The sequence below is a fragment of the Chiloscyllium punctatum genome, chromosome 12 (assembly GCF_047496795.1).
Source record: "Chiloscyllium punctatum isolate Juve2018m chromosome 12, sChiPun1.3, whole genome shotgun sequence".
Taxonomy (NCBI): Eukaryota; Metazoa; Chordata; class Chondrichthyes; order Orectolobiformes; family Hemiscylliidae; genus Chiloscyllium; species Chiloscyllium punctatum.
The window spans coordinates 71,669,375-71,692,725 of record NC_092750.1 but is presented as its reverse complement, the minus strand read 5'-3'; the positions used below and the strand labels follow the sequence as shown (position 1 = coordinate 71,692,725).

Here is a 23,351-nt window from a genome sequence, read left to right as displayed (position 1 = left end):
CCGAGATTTAACCAGGAGTTTATTGAACTGGAAGTTAAGTTTCACCTCTTTATATTTCCACCCAGGGCAACATCACGGTCAGCTTTTTAATATATTCTCCTGGAGTCTGGGTGTCACAGAGATCTACTGCACAGAAAAAGGCCTTTTATCCCATTGAGTCTGCACTGGTCAAAAATAGCACCAAACTAATTCCATTATCAAGCACTTGACCCACAACCTTGCATTGGAGAAAGTGAGGACTGCAGATGCTCCTCGGGTGTTACCTGACCTGTTTTTACAGGACCACACTTTTTGACCATAACCTTATATTGCCTTGGCAACACAAGTGCATGTCTAAATTCTTCTTAAATGGTATGAGGGTTTCTTCCTCTACCGCCCAGTGAGTTGCAGATTCCGATCACCTTCTGTGCGAAAATGTTTTCCTCACAACTCATCTAAGCTTCCTGTCCTTTACCTTAGATCTTGGTCATTGATTCCTCCACTGAGGGAAAATGTTCCTTCCTGCCTACTCCATCTGTGACCTTAACCTTTCATCTCAATCATGTGCTCGCTAAGTCTTCTCTGCTCCAAGGAAACCATCCAGTCTGTCTAATTGCTCTTCATAATTAAAACTCTCTGGCCCAGGCAACCTCCTGGCAAATCCCCTCTGCATCCTCTTGAATGTTATCACATTCCTCCTATAATCTGGTGACCAGAACTGCATGCAATACTCTAGCTGTGGTCTTTTTGGATCACACAGGCTCTCACCTTTGTTATCAGTCTCCCATGTTGGATCTTATCAAAAGTCTTGCTGAAATCCAGGTAGATGACATCAAAAGCATTGCCCTCATCTACACACCTGGTCAACCTCTTTGAAAAATTCAGACATGACCTTCCCTTATCAAAACCATGCTGATTGTTCTTGATTAATGCCTGCCTCTCCAATTGCAGATTAATTCTATCCTTCAGGTAGGTAAAAACAATGACTGCAGATGCTGGAAACCAGATTTTGGATTAGTGGTGCTGGAAGAGCACAGCAGTTCAGGCAGCATCATCCTTCAGTCTATTAGTGGTTAGTGATGGGTTTTGGATGTAGATTTGCTCGCTGAGCTGAAAGGTTCATTTCCAGACATTTCGTTACATTACTAGGTAATATCTTCAGTGGACCTCATGCGAAGCAATGCTGAAAATTCCTGTTTTCTATTTATATGTTTGAGTTTCTTTGGGTTGGAGATGTCATTTCCTATGGTGATCTTATTTTCTGTGGTGAAGTCACTTCCTGTTCCTTTTCTCAGGGGGTGGTAGATGGGGTCTAACTCAATGTGTTTGTTGATAGAGTTCTGGTTGGAATGCCATGCTTATAGAGTCATAGAGTCGTAGAGATGTACAGCATGGAAACAGACCCTGTCCATGCCAACCAGATATTCCAACCCAATCTAGTCCCACCTGCCAGCACCCGGCCCGTATCCCTCCAAACATTTCCTATTCATATACACATCCAAATGCCTCTTAAATGTTGCAATTGTACCAGCCTCTATCACTTCCTCTGGCAGCTCATTCCATACACATACCACTCTCTATGTGAAAAAGTTGCCTCGTAGGTCTCTATTATATCTTTCCCCTCTCACCTAAACCTATGCCCTGTAGTTCTGGACTCCCCGACCCCAGGAAAAAGACTTTGATAATTTACCCTATCCATGCCCCTCATAATTATGTAAACCTCTATAAGGTCACCCCTCAGCCTCCGCTGTAGGGAAAACAGCCCCAGCCTGTTAAGCCTCTCCCTATAGCTCAAATCCTCCAACACTGGCAACATCCTTGTAAATCTTTTCTGAACCCTTTCAAGTTTCACAACATCTCGTGCATGTCTTTGTTTGGCTTATCCTCGGATGGATGTGTTGTCCCAGTCGAAGTGGTGTCCTTCCTCATCCCTATGTGAGGATACTAGTGAGAGAGGGTCATGTCTTTTTGTGGCTAGTTGGTGTTCATGTATCCTGGTGGCTAGATTTCTGCCTGTATGTCCAATGTAGTGTTTATTACAGTTCTTGCACCGTATTTTGTAAATGACGTTAGTTTTGCTCATTGTCTGTATAGGGACTTACAAGTTCATTAGCTGCTGTTTTAGTGTGTTGGTAGGTTTGTGGGCTACCATGATTACCAAGGGGTCTGAGTAGTCTGGCAGTCATTTCTGAGATGTCTTTGATTAGGGGAGAGTGGCTAGGCTCTCTGGATGTGTTTTGTCTGCTTGTTTGGGTTTGTTGCAGCACAGTGGCACAGTGGTTAGCACTGCTGCCTCACAGCGCCAGAAACCCGGGTTCAATTCCCGCCTCAGGTGACTGACTGTGTGGAGTTTGCGCGTTCTCCCCGTGTCTGCATGGGTTTCCTTCGGGTGCTCTGGTTTCCTCCCACAGTCCAAAAATGTGCAGGTCAGGTGAATTGGCCATGCTAAAATGCCCGTAGTGTTAGTAGAAGGGGTAAATGTAGGGGAATGGGTCTGGGTGGGTTGCGCTTCGGTGGGTCGGTGTGGACTTGTTGGGCTGAAGGGCCTGTTTCCAGACTGTAAGTAATCTAAAAAATCAGCGGACTGTGTTCATTGGGTACCCATTCTTTTTGAATACACGGTATAGGTGATTTTCCTCTGCTCTGTATAGTTCCTCTATGCTGCTCATTGAAATAATGTTCTGATGCAGCAGCTTTTGTGGGTGTTGGGATGATTGCTTCTGTCGTTCAATATTTGGTCCGTATGTGTTGTTTTTCTGTAGACGCTGGTTTGAAGTTCCCAATTGGCTGTTCACTCCACTGTGACATCTAGGAATGGCAGTTTGTTGGTGTTTTCCTCCTCTTTAGTGAATTTTATGCCAGTTAGGGTATTATTGATGGTCTTGAAGGTTTCCTCTAACTTGTTTCGTTTAGTGATGACAAAGGTGTCATCCATGTAGCAGACCCAGAGTTTGGGTTGGCTGGTTGGCTGAGCTGTTTGCTTAAGTCTGTACACTACTGCCTCTGCTTAGAACCTTGATATCGGAGATCCCATGGGCGTTCCATTGGTTTGTCTGCTGGTTTTGTTGATGAAGGTGAAGTGGGTGGTAAGGCATAGGTCCACTAGCTTGATGATATTCTCCTTGTTGATGAAGTTAGTGGTGTTTGGTCTGTGTGTCTTTGGGTCTTCTAATAGTGTAGTTAGTGTTTCCTTGGCCAGGTTAACGTTGATTGAAGTAACAGGGCTGTTACATCAAAGGAGACCATTATTTCATCCTCTTCTATCTTAGTGTCTTTGATGGTCTTCAGGAATTCTTGGATGGAGTGGCGTGAATCTTTTACTAAGTGTTTTAGTCTTTTGTGTAGTTCCTTGGCCAATCTGTAAGTTGGTGTTCCAGGTAGTGAGACTATGGGTCTGAGGGGGCTCCTGGTTTATGAATTTTGGGTAATCCGTAGAAGCGTGGTGTATTGGATCCATCTGGTTTCATTTTTTGAAAGTCGGTCTTATTTATTTGTACAGATTTCTGAAGTTTTTTGAGTAGAGCTATGATTTGGTTCTCTAGTTGTGGGGTTGGATCTATCACCACTTTTTGGTAGATGTTGGTATCTGAAAAAGGATTATCTGTAAGTAGTGCATTTGCTTTTTCAATGTAGTCTCTTCAATTTAGAATGACTGTCAAGTGTCCTTTGTCTGCAGGTAGGATAACAATGTTTTTATTTGTTTTTAGTCTTTCCAGTGCTTTCCTTTCTTGTGTAACATTTTTATTGCATTTGGACTGTGGACTAAGAGAAAGAAAATACTGCTTTAAACCAAGGAAACTGTGCAAAGAGATGTGGCAGTTTTATAATAATGTTTATTGAAGCACATTGTGATTTGTATGAGAGCAAAAGCCAATATCCTGGAGCTGATGGGCTCTGAACTAAAGAAAAATTGCTGACAACAGTTTTCTGTTTGGTTCCCAACCAGGCTTCGGAAAGTTTGACCAAATCCTTTCACATTACTGACATATCTGGGAATAGAGCGGCTTAATTTTCAGTCCACTACTCAGTTGTGGCATAAAGCATTGAAGGAGCTGCAACCTGAAGTTCAATCCTCACATCATTCTCTGTTTTCACTTCATAGCAAGCTGCCTTCAAAAGTCGAAGATAAGCTTACTAATAACAGTAAATACTGAGCTGATGTCTCTTTTCATGGTGTAAACACACTTTGAACTTTTGTCTTTTTTTCCTCCCATTTAGAGCTTTTAACTACAATCTCCAAAGCAAGCAATGCCAGATGTTAGATTGGACCAGTCAGGAAACAGGCACAGAAAGGCAGAGGCACAATCATGTCGACCTATATGAGAAGAAAGGTATGCCTCTCTGAACACTGCCCTTTGACCTGTAAGGGAGCACACAATTTCAAAATTTGTCGAGGTCAACAAATTGGCTGAAGCTTGTTAATACAGAGGAAGTTGCAGGATGGGTGTGTAATTTCAAATGAACTAAGCTGGGCTATATGTTTTGGAAGGGAGAATAAGGAAATCCTGTTTTCCTAGGGAAATCAGTTTCTAAATGAGGTAGATGGACAGAGGTCTCTGCAGTCACAGATGCACATGTCACTCGAAGTAGCAATGCATATTGTTAAACTTGAATGGCTTTTAATTGACAAATGAATTTTAATATTATTAAGGTGTGGGAACAGTAAAGTCACATATTGTTTGGGTAATAAGACAATAATAACAGTATCATCGAGGTGCAAATTAATTCAAAACTGCAGATGTACAAATCACTTAAGTAACGACGCAAGTTAGGAAGGTCGTAAGAAAACTAAACCAGCATTGATGTTCATATCTGGAGGGATAGATTTGAAAATCAGGGTGTCATGTTAACTTTGTACTGAACATTGGCCACACCATAGTCAATGTACAATTCTAGATATAGCTGGATTGGAGAAGTTGCAAAAATGATTTATGAAGACAACAAATGTTAAGTTACACCTGGACAGAACATTTTTTTTTCTCCCTATAGAAAAGAGAAGGCTGATTTGGTAGTGAGCTTCAAAATGTTGAAAGTGTTTGAGTGGATTGATTTGGAAATGCTTCCATTGTAGAGAATACAAAAACCGGGCAGACTTGTATGTGAAATAGTCACTAATAAATGGTCAAGTGCTCTCAAGATACATTTTAATGCGATCATTAATGCGAATGTGGAATTGCAAACGCAGGGAGTAGTTGAGGTGGAAAGTATAGATGTACTGAAGGGGAATTTAGATAGGCTCCTGGGGAAAAATGAATACAAGATACGCTGTTGTTCCATGAAGAGAGTTATGCAGAGGCCTGTGTGGAGCACAAATACTGATAATTGGGCTGAATGGCTTACTTATGTGCAAAGATAAAAATCATACAAGACTAGGTTATAGTCCAACAGGTTTAATTGGAAGCACACTAGCTTTCGGAGCAACGCTCCTTCATCAGGTGATTGCTTCCAATTAAACCTGTTGGACTATAACCTGGTGTGTGATTTTTAACTTTGTACACCCCAGTCCAACACCGGCATCTCCAAATCATTACTTATGTGCTGTAGACACAATGTAATCTGACATATCCAGACACTATTATGAGCCGTATAAAACTGTGTGTAATTCCACCCACCATTGTGAGAGATGGTGCACATTACTCTTTTTGTTAGTGGAATAACCTACTGGGTTTCCAACTACAAAGATTGCACTCAACTCTCCCAAGCAGGACTGTAGTTCAAACCCACCACAGGTACAAGGTCACCAATTGTCAAGCACTGTTTCCCTTTACCAATTGTTTTTCTTTCTTGGGATGTGAATATCACTGGTAAGGTCAACATTTGTTGCCCATCCCTAATTGTCCTTCAGGCCTTGGTGGTGGTGTGACACTGACTTGAGCGACTGAGTGGCTTGCTTGACCAGTTCAGAGGGCACTTAAGAGTCTTTTGGTTTGGGTCTTTTGGTCTGAAGTAATCTGGAGACAAGACTGGATAAGAATGGCAGATTTCCTTCCCTAATGAGCTTTAGTAAACCCGTTGGAGTTTTGCAGCAATCCAATTTCCAACCATTATTATTGTGTGGTTCAAACTCATGTTTTTGAAGAGTGGTCATATGGTTATCTGAATGACTAATCCTGTAATTACCATTACTGTTCCCAATTGTGGTTCATGCCAGACTTGAATATACAATGGCCATGTACATATTAGGGGAAAACATCTTCCTTTTGAGTTTCCCTTTAATATAATGAAAACAAAACTGGTATTCCATTATAGTGGCTGAGCCTAATCTAATAATGGCTGATAGTTATCTAAATAAGCAGTATTATTGAGTTTTGAAGAATGGTTCTGTTTGGTTTGGCATATATGCTGGATTTCTCCAGCACTTTCTGTTTTCTTTCAGCATTATTGTTTGTGGTTAACTAACATGTAGACTACAGGCAGCATTTGCCTCTTTCTACATTCTAACCTTTGTCCCAAATTCCTCTTGTAGACTATATGCGAGAATGCATTGTGAACAAGGGAGTCACATACAGGGGATATAGGTACATAACCAAAAGTGGGAAGATGTGCCAGCATTGGAGCACTAATGTGCCTCACGAACACAGGTATACACACGTCTTTGCTTTTAACCTCTGTTCCCTGTTGCTAACTAATGTAATAATTATCAGATGTGCCCAATTGGGATTAGTTTAGATTTTAGAAAGCACTCCTCATGAAAAGCCAGTCCAATTAAAGATGATGGGTAACTGGCTCACTTCAGGGCATGGTGCAGAGAAAACCCTTTTTCAGCAAAGTCCCAAGGTTTAGGAGATTTTTCTCATCCTGAGGCATACAATGAAGGAATAAAGAGATTGGATCTTTCTATACAGGTGCTAATGGATGCTCAAGTGTATTCCTGGGATATAGTAAATGTATGTTTCTTGTCCCAGAATAATCTGCATCACAGATGCATTGCAGACACCTGCTTGTTCTGAGGAGGCATCACTCGATCCAAAACGTTAGCTCTGATTTCTCTCCACAGATGCGACCAGACCTGCTGAGCTTTTCCAGCAATTTTTTGTTTTCGTTTCTGATTTATAGTATCCGCAGTGGTTTTCAGGTTTTGCTTGGGCCTGTGCCTGAGTGCGGGCGAGAGACCGATGCCAGCCTCTGCCATTGTCGCCTCCTGTTGGTTGCTTTCCACAAATTCTACAGCCTGTGCTGATGGGTAGCAATGGGGCACATCAAAGATTCACCTGCTTCATCTTGAACCTTGTCCTTGTATTGTGCAGAATCTCTGGTCTCGGGCAGCCATTTTGCTTTTTTTTCATTTTCACCCAATGAGGACAGCAAGATGGCATTTCATGTCAACCCTGGACCAGGGTGTTAGACTCTTTGCAGTTGCTAGAAAGGAGCTGAATGCCTGTTTCTGGACTCATTAATTTTGCTGGACATCCAGAGGTTGAGTCTAAACATGATTTACATCAGGCCTTATCAGGGATCCTTAACAAGATTGCTGAAGGTTGCCTCCGATTTTTTTTCTTTTCTTCCCATCCGGACTTAGCAAATGCTCTCAGCAAGGCCCAGGCTGGTTGATCTTGCTGCACTCCTTCAAATTGCAACCTAGAGATAATTTGCCGTTGCACTGTCCTCCATTACATTGCAGGATATGTTTTGCATTTAGTGCAAACTGATTTCTTAGTCCTGATTTTCACCTCTGAAGTGGCGATCATGGATCAAGCCATGTTTTAAGTTCACGATTCTGTTTCCTGCCCTGCAGTGCCCAGCCCATGCTAAGTTCAAATGGGCCGGTGAACGCAGAACATAGATCATTACAGCGCATTACAGGCTCTTCGGCCCACGATGCTGCACCGACTTGTAAAACCAATCTGAAGCCCGTCTAACCTACACTATTCCATTATCATCCAAGTGTTTATCCAATGACTATTTAAATGCCATTAATGTTGGCGAATCCACTATTGTTGCAGACAGGGCATTCTACACCCTTACTACTCTCTGAGTAAAGAAACTACCTCTGACATCTGTCCGATATCTCTTGCCCCTCAATTTAAAGTTATGATCCCTCGTGCTAGCCATCACCATCTGCGGAAAAAGGCTCTCACTGTCAATCCTATCTATTCCTCTGATCATCTCGTATGTCTCTATTAGATCACCTCTTAACCTTCCCTGTAATGAAAACAGCCTGAAGTCCCTCAGTCTTTCCTTAAAGACCTTCCCTCCATGCCAGGCAAAATCCTAGTAAATCTCCTCTGCACCCTTTTCAACGCTTGCACGTTCTTCCTATAATGCGGCCACAAGAACTCCACACAATACTCCAAGTGCAGTTGCAACATGACCTCATGGCTCCGAAACTCAATCCCTGTACCAATAATAGCTAACACACTGTACGCCTTCTTAACAACCCTATCAACCTGGGTGGCAACTTTCAGAGATCTATGCACATGGACACCGAGATCTCTCTGCTCATTCTCACTACCAAGAATCATACCATTAGCCCAGTACTCTGTATTCCTGTTGCTCCTTCCAAAGTGAATCACCTCATACTTTTCCGTAATAAATTTCATTTACCACCTCACAGCCCTGCTCTGCAGCTTATGTATATCCCTCTGTAACCTGCAACATCCAGGAGAAAGTGAGGTCTGAAGATGCTGGAGATCAGAGTTATTCCTGATGAAGGGCTCTGGCCTGAAACTTTGATTCTCCTGCTCCTCGGATGCTGCCTGACCTGCTGTGTTTTTCCAGCACCACACTCTTGAACCTGCAACATCCTTCCAGTAAGAATATAAAGAAGATTGATCTCTTTTGTCATTATTGTAGACAGTGACTCCAGTAGAACAGCATGCGATCTTTTGCAAATGCAGCTGTTTTCCTGCTGTTTTATTTGCCTTGCAAAGTTTCCTTGCTTAAAAGCAAAAGGCAAAATATAGCAAAATAAATGATATTCTAAATTAAGACTTAAGGTAAAATATCCTCATAACAGACACGATTTGGAGATGCCAGTGTCGGACTGGGGTATACAAAGTTAAAAATCACACAACACCAGGTTATAGTCCAACAGATTTAATTGGAAGCACCAGCTTTCGGAGTGATGCTCCTTCAGGTGGTTGGCCTGATGAAGGAGCAGCGTGCGAAAGCTAGTGTGCTTCCAATTAAACCTGTTGGACTATAACCTGGTGTTGTGTGATTTTTAACCTCATGACAGAAATATGGAGCTCTGTCTCTGAATTCTACAATGGTACCTATATCGAATGGGATACTTGGACCTGGTGGAGATGATAGGCATTTCTCTGTCTTATGTCTCTGGGAATCCCATAAACCAAGAAGCCCCAATAACTCCTACCACTGCTCCCCCTCCTACCCCCACCTCTCACCTCACCAGCCACTGAATTGTACTAACTACTGGCCAGCATCAATGTCATGAATCGGCTGTGCATGTCTCAACCCTTATCCTGTGAGTCTTACCACGTTTCCAAAGGTGGAGTGTGAAACTATGAAAACAGCAATTCTTCCCTGTTCATCACCCTATCAATCCTCCCATTTCTACAGCTGCAGAGTGTAGAGATACAAAATGATGGGAATTGGAAAAGAGGCAGTAAAGATGCAATATACTAGGATAACATTTAATAATCTCAGCTATTTCTAGCTGTCTGATTGTAAGAAAGGACTGATGTGTTGTCTGGGATTTTGCTTTTGACAGGAACTCACCTAGTCAATTCCCAAGGAAAGGGCTGGATTTGAATTACTGTCGCAACCCTGACAATGATGAGAACGGCCCTTGGTGTTATACTACGGACTGGCACACTCGGCTGGAGGACTGTGGCATCAAGAGATGTGATGAAGGTAAAGTTCTCTCTGCATAAATCCAAGGCACTTGGGGCAGAGACTCCACAGGTCCAGCTCAGTGCTCGTGTCCATGCCAGCTTATTGTGGTATCAAAGAGAACAGTCCGTTGCTTGGCCTGGCCCTTCGACATTTGAGTTCCGGTAGAGTGAATGGCAGGGTCAGGATAGAGACCAGCCATTCCATATGGCCACCTGACCCGGGGATTAAAATGTGCAGCAGCACTGCCATGTTTTTTGCAATGTGTCAGGCCTGTCTCAGTTAGTGGTATTCCTGCATCAGAGTGCCAAGGTTCTGGGTTCAGGCCCTGCTGCAGGACGTGAGAACTAAACTCGAAGCTGGCACTCCCGTCCATTACTCCGGGAATAACGCAAAGTCCCCCAGATGATTGCCCTGTTTGGGTTAGGTAAAAATAAAATCACATAATACTATTTCAAAGCCTGGGTGCTAGTCTGGTGTTCTAGCTAATATTAATCTCTCAATCTATGCCCACTGAAAAGGCAGACTATCACATTATTCTTTGTGGAAGTTTTCTGAGCAGAGATTGATTGCCACGTATCCTATTTACAACCTATAGAAACACTTCAAAGGTGTGAAATTAGTTGTTATATAAATGCAAGCCTTTCTTGAACGTTACCTTCCAGTCAGATTTATTAAGGGATGTTAGACAATAGACTACCCTCCCTCAGCATTCAGTAAAGCAGATATTTCCCTTGGGTCAGCTATGGCTCATTTGGTAGCACTTACACTTCTGAATCTGACTGTTATGGGTTTAAACACCACTTAACACTGCGCACAGGGCCCTGGCTGACATGCCAGTGAGTGAGTACTGTACTTTTGGAGGTGTCCTCATTCAGATGTGGGATGTGAAGCCAAGATCCTATCAATGTGATTGATGGATGGGTGTTGGGGGGTTGCAGTGGGGTGGTGAGCAATGTTGGGGTAGGTGTGTTGGGGATGGGGGGCGTGTGGTGGGGGGTGGGGGGGCGGTTTATTGGTTTGGTGGTGGCGGTGGTGATTATTTCATAGCATTTGTTGAGCTTAACTAGATTACTGCTCAAAAGAGGTAGCACAGACACAATGGACTGAAGATGCTCTATCAGTATCATCTGGAAGTGATCGGTATATAAGGACTGGCTTCAAATCCCATCTGCTCTGGACCCGTGTCATAACATCTCTACACAGGTTATCTAAGTATATCTAGAATGGCTAATCGCTTACTACATTTTAATGTACACTGGCCATATTTCTGCAGTTTGTTATGCAATACAGTCAGTGGATAGCCAACCATGACAGTACCAAAGTTCTTCATGTATTATTTTTCAACTAACTCTGTGTCCTCACCAGCTTTGAAAAATAAGTGTTGTATGCTCAGAATCCGATGATCATGTCACTTGCTGAAGAAAGCCTCCAATCTCCTGTAAGGAAGAGAATATTTGAAACAAACTTTCTCAAGCATTTCTTTTATTTCTATTGCACCTTGTAAATATAGAACGCATAGAACATAGAACATTACAGCGCAGTACAGTCCCTTCGGCCCTCGATGTTGCGCCGACCTGTCATACCAATCTGAAGTCCATCTAACCTACACTATTCCATGTATGTCCACATGCTTGTCAATGACGACTTAAATGTACTTAAAGTTGGCGAATCTACTACTGTTGCAGGCAAAGCATTCCATACCCTTACTACTCTCTGAGTAAAGAAACTACCTCTGACATCTGACCTATGTCTATCACTCCTCGATTTAAAGCTATGCCCCCTCGTGCTCGCCATCACCATACTTGGAAAAAAGGCTCTCCCTGTCCACCCTATCTAACCCTCTGATTATCTTATATGTCTCTATTAAGTCACCTCTCAACTTTCTTCTCTCTAATGAAAACAGCCTCAAGTCCCTCAGCCTTTCCTCGTAAGACCCTCTCTCCATACCAGGCAACATCCTAGTAAATCTCCTCTGCACCCTTTCCAAAGCTTCCACGTCCTTCTTATAATGCGGTGACCAGAACTGTACACAATACTCCAAGTGCGGCTGCACCAGAGTTTTGTACAGCTGCAGCAGAGCCTCATGGTTCCGGAACTCAATCCCTCTATTAATAAAAGCTAAACACTGTATGCCTTCTTAACAACCCCAAAGAGTCAGAAGTTTCACCTGACAATACAATTCACACCAGTGACACTACTTTGAGTGGCCAAGGAAGCCGAACCTTGGTGTTTGAAGATAGTGTGTCATGGGAACTGAAGAAGAGCAATTACTGATGAATTGGGAAGAGCAGTGCCCTGATCGAAGACAGCTGCTCCAGTTGACCTGTGAAAGTGAACATTAAGGAATAATTTGGAGATGCCGGTGTTGGACTGGGGTGTACAAAGTTAAAAATCACACAACACCAGGTTATAGTCCAACAGATTTAATTGGAAGCACACTAGCTTTCAAAGTGTCACTCCTTCATCAGGTGGTCGTGGAGGGTTCAATCCTAACACACAGAATTTATAGCAAAAATTTACAGTGTGATGTAACTGAAATTATACATTGAAAAATTGATTGTCTGTTAAGCCCTTCATCTGTTAGAATACCGTGATAGTTTCACTTCTTTCACATGTAAATCACAAAACCTTTTTTTAAGAAGTTGCGTTCTCTGGTTAGCTGTTAACAATGGTGATAGCTAGACAATATGTTGAAGGTGTTGGCCCCCTGTGTTCTCTGTCTGTGCCATGATGTTTAGATTGATTCTAATCTGAAAAGTGAGATAATGGAATTTTACATGAATTCATGCAGTTTTTGAGCTCAGAGTTTTACATGAATGCATGCAGTTTTTGAGCAAAGTACAATGTAACCCTGTGACCACCATTGCACTATACACACACATTGTACTGCATGAATTCGTGTAAAACTCCATTATCTCACTTTTTAGATTAGAATCAATCTAAACATCAGGTCATAGACAGAGAACACAGGGGGCTAACACCTTCAACATATTATCTAGCTATCACCATTGTTAACAGCTAACCTGAGAGTACGACATTTTAAAAAAAGGTTTTGTGATTTACACATGAAAGAAGTGAAACTATCACGGCATTCTAACAGATGAAAGGCTTAACAGACAATCAATTTTTCAATGTATAATTTCAGTTACATCACACTGTAAATTTTTGCTATAAATTCTGTGTGTTAGGATTGAGCCCTCCACTACCACCTGATGAAGGAGTGACACTCCAAAAGCTAGTGTGCTTCCAATTAAACCTGTTGGACTATAACCTGGTGTTGTGTGATTGTTAACATTAAGGCATAAACAGCAAAGTGTAATCTTCAATATTAAAGCAATATTTGGAGGAATAGAGAATCACCATCACTTTTCAGAAGGTTGTGTCACGTGAAAGAAAGATCCTGATCAAATATCTGACATGTGTCTTTCTATTTTTCTTTGTTCCTTAGAGGAATGTTTGATGTGCAATGGTGAAGATTACTCTGGCTTCGTGGACCACACAGAGAGTGGGAGAGAATGTCAACGTTGGGATCTCAGTTATCCTCATGGGCATAACTACCAACCAGAGAAGTATGTGGTTCGTGTGGCAGTGTTCAAACCAGACAGTACAAAATTATCACTGAGGCACCTGAATGCTCCATTAATTGGCTCTTCAATTGTAAGGGGAATTGATAGACCTTTTTGTGGCTAAAATGAAACTGCAGGATAGTATGTTTCCTCCTCTGTGCTAAGGGTCAAGGAGCAGCTACAGACCATTCTGGAGTGGGAGGGAAGCCCGATAATTTACATCCCAGAGTGGTTGTGGTACACACAAGTACCACTGGTGTAGAGTTTTAAAAAATGGACGAGTTACTAAGAACAGAATATAGGCAGTTAAGAAACAAGTGGCACGGTGGCACAGTGGTTAGCACTGCTGCCTCACAGCGCCAGAGACCCGGGTTCAGTTCCCGCCTCAGGCGACTGACTGTGTGGAGTTTGCACGTTCTCCCCGTGTCTGCGTGGGTTTCCTCCGGGTGCTCCGGTTTCCTCCCACAGTCCAAAGATGTGCAGGCCAGGTGAATTGGCCATGCTAAATTGCCCGTAGTGTTAGGAAAGGGGTAAATGTAGGGGTATGGGTGGGTTGCGCTTTGGCGGGGCGGTGTGGACTTGTTGGGCCGAAGGGCCTGTTTCCACACTGTAAGTAATCTAATCTAATCTGAAATTAGATTAGATTACTTACAGTCGTGATCTCAGGATTGTTACTAGTGCCATATACTATTCAGAATAGAAATAGCAAGACATATCAGATCAATATGTGCTGGAGAGACGGTGTAGGGGGAACGGTTATAGAGTCATAGAGTCATGCAGCACAGAAACAGACCCTTCAGTCCAATTAGTCTACGCTGACCAATTTTCCTAAATTAAACTAGTCCTGATTTCCTACGTTTGGTCTATATCCCTCTGAATCCTTGACATTACTACAGAAGCATAAAAATGCCTACTGCTTCATTCCCCCATCTGCAGTTTGGAAAATTATACCTCAGTGCTGTACTCTCTTTCCAGTTTACAGGCAGATATTGAAGCATGACGATTCAGTCCAGAATTAGTACAGGGTTGGTCGGAGCAAACAGAAGGACTGCTTAGAGTTGGTCAACTAGTCTATATTCAAGAACTCAGCAGCCAACCTAAATGAGTATGCCACAGACTTCATAAGTAAATGTGCAGAGGACTGCATGCCGAAGAAATTAATCCAAAAGTTCCCAACTGGAAACCACGGATGAATCAGGAGTTCCACTCCCCCTTGAAGTTCAGGTCTGAGGCGTTTAGGCTGGGCAGCCCTGACCCCTACAGGAAGTCCACATACAAGCTTTACAAAGATATCAGGGATGCCAAGAGGCAACGCCAAACTAAGCTTGAGACCCAGACTAGTGACAGAGGCACCCATCGTTTGTGACGAGGCTTTTTAAAAAATAATTCATTCATTTTTTTGGGATGTGTGTTGCTGGCTGTCCAGCATTTATTGCCCATCCCTAGTTGTCCTTGAGAAGGTGGTGGTGAATTGCCGCCTTGAACTGCTGCAGTTCACCTGCTGTGGGTCGACTCACAATACTTACACGTCACAATGGGCTACAAAGTAAGTCGAACAGAATTGTGGGCAAACAGTACATCCCTACCTGATAATCTCTCTTTGAACCAAAAGTCAGTGAAACAATGTCACCTATCCCATCAGCCTCTGATACACCTGTACCCGCAGTTACCACTGCAGACATTAGATCAGCCTTCTTAAGGGTGAACCCATGGAAAGTGTCCGGCCTAGATGGAATTACCGGTTGTCCATGCAAATCCTATGTGGACCAGCTGGCGGAAGTATTCACAGACATCTTCAACCTCTTCTTACTCTAATCTGAAATCCCCACCTGCTTCAAGAGGACCACCATCACCCTAGAACAAAAGAAAAATCATGCATCCTGCCTAAATGACCACTGCCCAGTGGATTGACCTCCATAATTACCAAGTGCTTTAAGAGGCTGGTCATGGCTCACATCAGCTCCAGCCTCCTAGATTGCCTTGATCCCTTGCAATTTACCTACCAGCGCAACGGGTACACAGCAAACATCATCTCCCTGGCTCTACACTGGAACATCTGGACAACAAGGAAACTTACATCAGGCTCTTACGTATTGACTACAGCTCTTCCTTCAACATAATTCCAAACGAACCCATTTCCAAACTCTCAAGAACAAAGAAAATTACAGCACAGGAACAGACCCTTCAGCCCTCCTAACCTACGCTGATCCAGATCCTTTATCAAAACCTGTCACCTATTTTCTAAGGATCTGGATCTCATTGCTCCCTACCCATTCATGTATCTATAAGATATATCTTAAATGACATTATCGTGCCTGCCTCTCCTGCCTCCGCTGTTCTCCAGGCACCCACCATCCTGTACATAAAGAACTTTCCACGCATATCTCCCTTAAACTTTCCTCCTGTCACCTTGAACTCACGATCCCTAGTAATTGAGACACCCACTCTGAGAAAATAGTCAATGCCTTTGTTCTTTCTACAAGGTGCATAACCTCACACTTTCCCATATTGTATTCCATTTGTCATTTCTTTGCCCACTGTCCTAGCCTGTCCATGTTCTTCTGTAGCCTCCCCACTTCCTCAACACTATCAGTCCCTTTACCTATTTTTGTGTCACCTGTAAACTTAGCAACAATGCCCTCAGTTCCTTTGTCTAAATTGTTAATGTATACTGTGAATAGTTGAAGCCCCAACATAATGTGAATAGTTGAGGTCTGTGTTTATCCATTTTCCCCGTGTCTGCGCGAGTTTCCTCTGGTTGCTCTGGTTTCCTCCCACAGTCCAAAGATGTGCAGGTTAGATGAATTGGTCATGCTAAATATGCCCTTAGTATTCAGGGAGGTGTATGTTAGATGCATAAGTTAGGGGTACATGTAGAATAATTGGGTAGGGGAATGAATCTGGATGGGTTACTCTTCGGAGGGTCATTGTTGGGCCAAATGGCCTGTTTCTACACTGTAGGGATTCTGTGATTCTGACTCTAACATAGACCTCTGTGGAACTCCACTAGTCACCAGCTGCCACCCTGAAAAAAACCCCTTTATCCTCAGTCTCTGCCTTCTGCCAGTCAGCCAATCCTCTATCCATGCCACTACCCTCTCTCTATGCCACTACTTTGCTCCTAATGGTATCTTCCTCTTATAACACTGGCAGCCTCCTGTGTGGCACCTTGTCAAAGGCCTTCTGGAAATCCAAACAGATCACATCCACTTGCTCTCCTTTGTTTAACTTGCTCATTATCTCCTCAAAGAATTCTAACTGATATGACCTCCCAGCTGTGCTAATTCAGCCCTATTTTGCAATGCCCTTCCAAGTACTCTTCCTACTACTCATCCTTACTGGTAGACTCTAAAATCTTATCAACAACCAAGGTGAGGCTAACTTGCCTGTATTTCCTGTCTTCTGTCTCCCTGCCTCAAACAGAGGTGTTACATTAGCCATTATCCCGTCCACTGGGACTCTGTGACTCTTGTGATTCCTGAAAGTTCACCAGCAATGCCTCTACAACCTCCTCAGATAACTCCTTCAGACCTTTTGGTCTCCTTACCTGAGCAAGAATGTTTTGGCTATGGGGGAATGCAACAAAGATTGACCAGACTGATTACTGGGATGATAGCACTGACGTTTTGAAGAGAGACTGGATCTGTTTCGACTATGTTCACTGAAGTTTAGAAGAATGAGGGTGAATCTCACAGAAACCTATAAAACAGGGGTAAACACAGGAAGGATATTCCCGAGGACCGGGGAGTCCAGAACCGGGGTCACAGTCTAAGGGTACATGGTTTAGAACCGAGATGGGGAGAAATTTCTTTATCCAGAGAATGGTGAGCCTGAGACCAACACATGGAATGTTTTCAAGGAGTTGATATAGCTCTTAGGGTTAAAGGGTTCAAAGGGTATGGGGGTGAAAGCGGGAGCAGGCATTGACTTGGATGAACTGTTGTGATTATATTGAACGATGGGACAGACTTGAAGGGCAGAATGGCCCACTTCTGCTCCTAAATTCCAAATTTCTATGTTAATTAGTATAGTTATATGCTGACAGACTGTCATTGTTTAGCTTTAGCTATGGTCTAATTACTTCTAACAAAATAGTAATTTTTGATAAGTGCAGAAACCTAGTCTGCATTTTCTGCCCATCTGGATCTGAACATCAGATGTATTGTGGAACCTTTAATTTTTGTGATGACAGCAGGAACAGTGGGACTTTGATTCCAGTGCAGTACCTCAGTGAGATGTGGCATTTGTGTCTCTTTAGCTGCTTGACTGCCTCTTGTGGTGTTGGAATTTCATAGTTGGACATTTCTGGGATGCCTCGAAGAGGTGCCTCACAGCACCAATGACCCAGATTTGATTCTGGGCTTGGGTGACTGTCTGGGTGGAGTTTGCACATTCTCCCTGTGTCTGCTTGGGTTTTCTCTGAGTGCTCCAGCTACTTCCCACAATCCAGAGGTGTGCAGGTTAGATGGATCAGCCATCCTAAATTGTCCATAGTGTCCAGGGATATGCAGGCTATGTGGTTTAGCCATAGGAAATGCAGGGTTACAGGGGTGGGGGTTGGGTCTGGGTAGGATGCTCTTTAGAGGGTCAGTGTGGACTTGATGAGCCAAGTGGCCTGCTACCACAAAGAAGGGATTCTATAATGTGAATGCCGCTCTGGGTAATCTTCCCAGGAGTTAGACACACACTAGCAAGCACTTAGTGTCCCAGGAGGATGCTTAGCTTCAAAATATGGTCAAGGTGCAGTCCTCACAAAAGGCCTGCAATGTAGACTTTCATCTCATTGGTCTGGAATAGCTTCAAATCCAATGCATGCCAGGCAATTGGACAGCCTTTTGTTAGCATCAGGATTAAGACAAAGTGTCATTTTGTGGGCCAGCTTGGACATGGTTAGCCTATAATCAGTTATGGTTTCCCTCCCTTCTCAAGGTACCCTGAGAAGAATTTGGACAATAATTACTGCCGCAATCCCGATGGGTCACGCCGTCCCTGGTGTTATACCACTGACCCTGCAGTGGAGCGCGAATATTGCAACATACGGAAATGTGGTAAGTGAAGCTCCTAAAGGGGAAATCAAGCGAGAAAGTGGTGCATCCATTCTTATCTAGCTATTCTTGGATAAGTGCTTCACCTTTCAAGGGAATGCCTTGGAAGTGTTGACTTGTTAGGATACAGACACAGAGATAATAGTACTCCTTCCCTTCCTCATCCAACTATTCCTGATATGTATCATTAAATAGTGAATATGGGATGGTTGTTACAGAGGGAACTGCAGGAAAGTCTTATTCTAGTCCTCATATGTGTTTCCCAATGAGAGCTGTTGAATGGAAATCCCTGGCTTGAACCTCCATCCTTCAACTCTTGGAGGGTGAGGTCAATTGAGCTGAATTGAATGGCTCAGTGATGCACTGGCTCATGCCAATGTCCACTGGCACATTGAGGTAACCTTCATCATTTTGAACAATCTGGATGTCAGTAACATGAATGGACAGTAATCTTGTGCATTAGGATGCATCCCTCGAAGTCAGAAGTGTCAGCTTCAAGTCTCACTTCAGGACCCTGTAGTCATGGTAGGTTTCTCCATAACATGACAAATGTCAACCCACAAATCTTTTCTGACACACACCAGTGGCATGTGGTTTGAGTGGAAGAAGCTCCTGATCAGCACTGCATGTTGCAGAGTGCTGTCCCTCATATTTCAGCCCCTAGCTTCAGGCTAATGATCTGATCTGTTCCAGTAAAAGCAAGCTAGAGAAAACAGACATAAGCATGTTCATGTGTCTCATGCATTTCTGTGGAGATTGTCTGATCTGCAGTGTTCCAAAAGGAATCCTAACCTCAAGCACCAGGTTTCTGCCTTACCTCCAAGCCTATAGGAGAGAAATTCAGACTAAATTTCAGTTGAAATCTGGAACTGTGAAAGTTAATATTAAGCTCAGAGAGTGCGCAATTCTGAGTGGGAAGATGAGAGGCTGTCCCTTCAGTGTGTGTTGAGCCTCATTGCAGCAGAGGGGAAAGTCAAAGGTTAGAGTGGGGCAATGAATTGAGAAATGACAGGGAACTCAGGCTCCCATATATTGACAGGACAGAACAGAGAATTTGACAAAGGATTCCCTAATCTGTCTTCATTGTAAATGAGACTTCACTGTGAACAGGGCTTACAATGGGTATAGGTGCAAATACATTGAAGTGGAGACCAAACTGTACAGTCAGTTCTGCTCTAATGTGTGTTTCATCAATGCAAATTGGATTTAACATGATTGAAGAATGCAGACCGTTATAGGCAGAACGCGAACTTTCCTTACCTATATTGACTATAACGCGATTCTGGCCCCATTGGTTTAAATGGCTTGGCTATGGCACAATTTTCTTTTAATGTGAGATCGCACAAGAACAAACTATCATGTTATATCAGAACTGACTATTTTGGGCCCCAGAGAGTGATGTGGGAGATAGTGAATGGTAATAGGGTTAGGATTAGGGATGCTGTAGCTCCTGTGTCCTAATCCTCTGGTACCAGAAGAAGTAAGGCTTGATGGTGGAGGGGACCAGGTTATTATTATGGGAACTGAAGGGGGGAAAGGGAGGGAGAAGACCATGCATTTGGTGATGTGATCATGTTAGTGATGTGTGGTGGGTAGAGACAAGGGAGACTGTGTATCAGAGTTGTGATGGAGGCGGGTAGAAAGCACAAGAAATGGCATGGATTCAGTCATAGTTCCAACTAACCATGGTGCATGACAAATCTTAACAGAGGAGAAAGGACTTTTGGATGGCTCTGGCCTGGAAGGTAGCAAATAAATGTAAAAATAGAGAGTTTGGGAGGAGCAAACAGAATTCTTCCAGAAAATGGGGCAGGAAGCAGGTCAGATTTAACCTGAACAATCTGACAATTAGGAGAAAACTGATGCAAGTTGTCGTCAACAGTGGGGCTGCTTTTGGCGGGCCACAGGCTGTTTTGTGGGACAGGCCTGAAATGAACTAGAATGGTCTCATGTCTGAGCAGAAAATGCAAATCCAGTCGGTTCTGCAATAACGCGTGTTTCTTCAACACAGAATTACAGAATCCCTATAAGTGTGGAAACAGGCCATTTGGCCCAACAAGTACACACCGACTGATCCTCCAAAGAGTAATTCCCCTACCCTATTATTCTACATTTACCCCTGACTAATGCACCTCGTTTACACATCCCTGAACTCTATCAGTGATTTAGCATGGCCAACTCATCTAACCTGCACATCTTTGGATTGTGGGAGGAAACTGGAGCACCCGGAGGAAACCCACAAAGACACGGGGAGAATGTGCAAAGTCCACACACACAGTTGCCCGAGGCTGGAATAGAACCCGGGTCCCTGGCACTGTGAGGCAGCAGTGCTAACCAACACAAAGTGGCTTTAACATGATTGAAGAATTTAGACCATTATTTGTAGAACGCAAACTTTCCTTTCCTGTATTGGCTGTAATGCAATTCTGGCCCCATAAATGGTGTAACTATTGCATGATTTTCTTATAATGTGAGATCGTACGAGAATGGAACTATTGCATTATATCAGAATCGACTGCATGAGGATGCCTTAAGTTATTAGGATGGGTGGAGGGAACGACAGAAATGTAAGCAACTTAAATTTTTTGTATAAATTTAAGCTGTGTGGGTATACACACTAGAAAAGGATGGCCTTAAAAAGAGGCAGATTAAGGATGAATTGAACTGGAAGTTAGACTGGCATATGACTGAGAATGGTCATAATGATAGATTTAGATGAGGAAAAATGAAAGGAGGCTCAAGCAGAAGGGGGACATTTAAAGTAATCAAGACCATAAAAAACAGAAGACCTAGAAGCAGAATGTGAGACCATTTGGTTCATCAAGTCTCCTCCACCATTCAATGAGACTATGGCTAATCCGATAATGGTAATCCATAACTCCACTTTTCTGCCTTCTTCTCGTGATCCTTGATTTCTTTACTGATTAAAAAAACTGTCTATCTCAGCCTCAAATCCATTTAATGACTCAGCCTCTGCAGCTCTCTGTGATAAGGAATTCCATAGACTCATCACCCTCTGAGAGAAGAAATTCCTCCTCATCTCTGCCTTAAATGTGCAAGTCCTTATTCTGAGATGATGCCCTCTGCTCCTAGACTCTACCACAAGGAGAAACATCCTCTCAGTATCCACTCTGTAAAGCCCTCCATGAATTCAAAAAGGATTAAGTGTGATAAGAACACATGATACAGATTGAGGCCATTTCAGACCCTCGTGCTGGCACTTAATCTTGGAAAGATTGGTTCAAGACCCATCACACTATCTACATACTGTAAGTTGTGCAGGGTTTTCATTTCCAAATGTGCCCAGTTAAGGCTACTGGTGAGCCACATTTCGGAGCTGGGTGAATTCACTATGGAGCGTCTGCAGTGCTGAGTATGTCATGGATAGCTCATGGTTGTCACAGTGCAGGTGGAGACTGAGCAGGCAGAAAGGGGATGGGTAACCACCAGGCAGAGTAGAGGAAGGCAGGTAGTGCAGGAACCCCCTATGGCCACCCCACTTTCTGTTTTGGGTTCTGTTGAGGGAGGTGACTAAAAGCATGGATGGGTCTACTCCTCAAGAGGGGAGGAAAAACTGCAGCAAGGCTATAACAGAAGAGATTTAATTGTAAGGGGAACAGACAAGCATATCTGCAGCTGTAAAAGAGACTTCAGGATGGAATGTTGCCTCCCTAATGCTAATGTCAGGGATGTCACTCAATGACTGCTGTGATCTGAAAGGGAAGGGCAAACAGACATGGTGGTACATATTGGTTCTAAGGAAAGGAGGGAAAAGGGATATTGTCCTGAAAATAGAAATTCAGTGAGTTAGGAAAAAGGCTAAAAAATAGGGCCCAAAAGGTAGTAACCTCTGGATTACATCAGGTGCTGCATGCTGCTGAGTGTCTAAATAGGAGGTTGGCCCAAATGAATGCATGGCTGGAGAGATGGTGCAGGAGAGAGGGCTTTAGATCTCTGGAACATTGGGACTGTTTCTTGAGAATGGTATATAGGGTAACCTGTTGTATCTGAACCGGAATGGGACCAGCATCCTTGCAAGAAGGTTTGCTAGAGCTGTTGGGCAGGGTTTAAAATGACTTAGCACGGGTGTGGGATCCTGAGAGAAGGTTTAGTGGGGTCTGGGTTTTGGAGGGGATGGGTGTTGGTGGCTTAGAAGTGACAGCAAGTGAGTCAAGGAGGCAAAGAGATTATGAGTCAGATCAAGCAGAAGAGAGTTTGGCAAGGTTGGATAGTATTTAGAGTCACAGAGATGTACTGCATGGAAACAGACCCTTTGGTCCAACCTGTCCATGCCAACCAGATATCCCAACCCAATCTAGTCCCACCTGCCAGCACCCGGCCCATATCCCTCCAATCCCTTCCTATTCATATACCCATCCAAATGCCTCTTAAATGTTGCAATTGTACCAGCCTCCACCACATCCTTTGGCAGCTCATTCCATACACGTATCACCCTCTGCATGAAAATGTTTCCCCTTAGGTCTCTTTTATGTCTTTTCCTCTCTCACCCTAAACCAATGCCCTCCAGTTCAGGACTCCCCCACCCCAGGGAAAAGACTTTGCCTGTTTACCCTATCCATGCCCCTCATAATTTTGTAAACCTCTATAAGGTCACCCCTCAGCCTCCAATGCTCCAGGGAAAACAGCCCTAGCCTGTTCAGCCCCTCCCTACAGCTCAAATCCTCCAACCCTGGCAACATCCTTGTAAATCTTTTCTGAACCCTTTCAAGTTTCACAACAACTTTCCGATAGGAAGGTGACCAAAATTGCATGCAATATTCCAACAGTGGCCTAACCAATGTCCTGTACAGCCGCAACATGACCTCCCAACTCCTGTATTCGATACTCTGACCAATAAATATCTTAATGGAAGGGTGAGTTGACGGCACAGCGATATTATATCATTGCTGTCACTGCGATATGGTTGTAAGAGAGGCAGGATTGACAGCTCTATATCTCAGGA

The 23,351-nt window shown here is 43.4% G+C and overlaps 1 protein-coding gene across 3 annotated transcripts in view; it reads left to right on the top strand.

Annotated features, from left to right (window-relative positions):
* The window catches only part of mst1 (macrophage stimulating 1), a 76,537-nt gene that overhangs the window by 14,266 nt on the left and 38,920 nt on the right, over window positions 1–23,351 (top strand). For all 3 annotated transcript variants that reach the window (XM_072582754.1, XM_072582752.1, XM_072582755.1), the window contains 5 exons: window positions 4,198–4,310; window positions 6,446–6,560; window positions 9,653–9,795; window positions 13,226–13,346; window positions 18,273–18,391. In XM_072582754.1, the coding sequence (XP_072438855.1) occupies window positions 4,198–4,310; window positions 6,446–6,560; window positions 9,653–9,795; window positions 13,226–13,346; window positions 18,273–18,391 (611 nt within the window). The remainder of the gene's footprint in view (window positions 1–4,197; window positions 4,311–6,445; window positions 6,561–9,652; window positions 9,796–13,225; window positions 13,347–18,272; window positions 18,392–23,351) is intronic.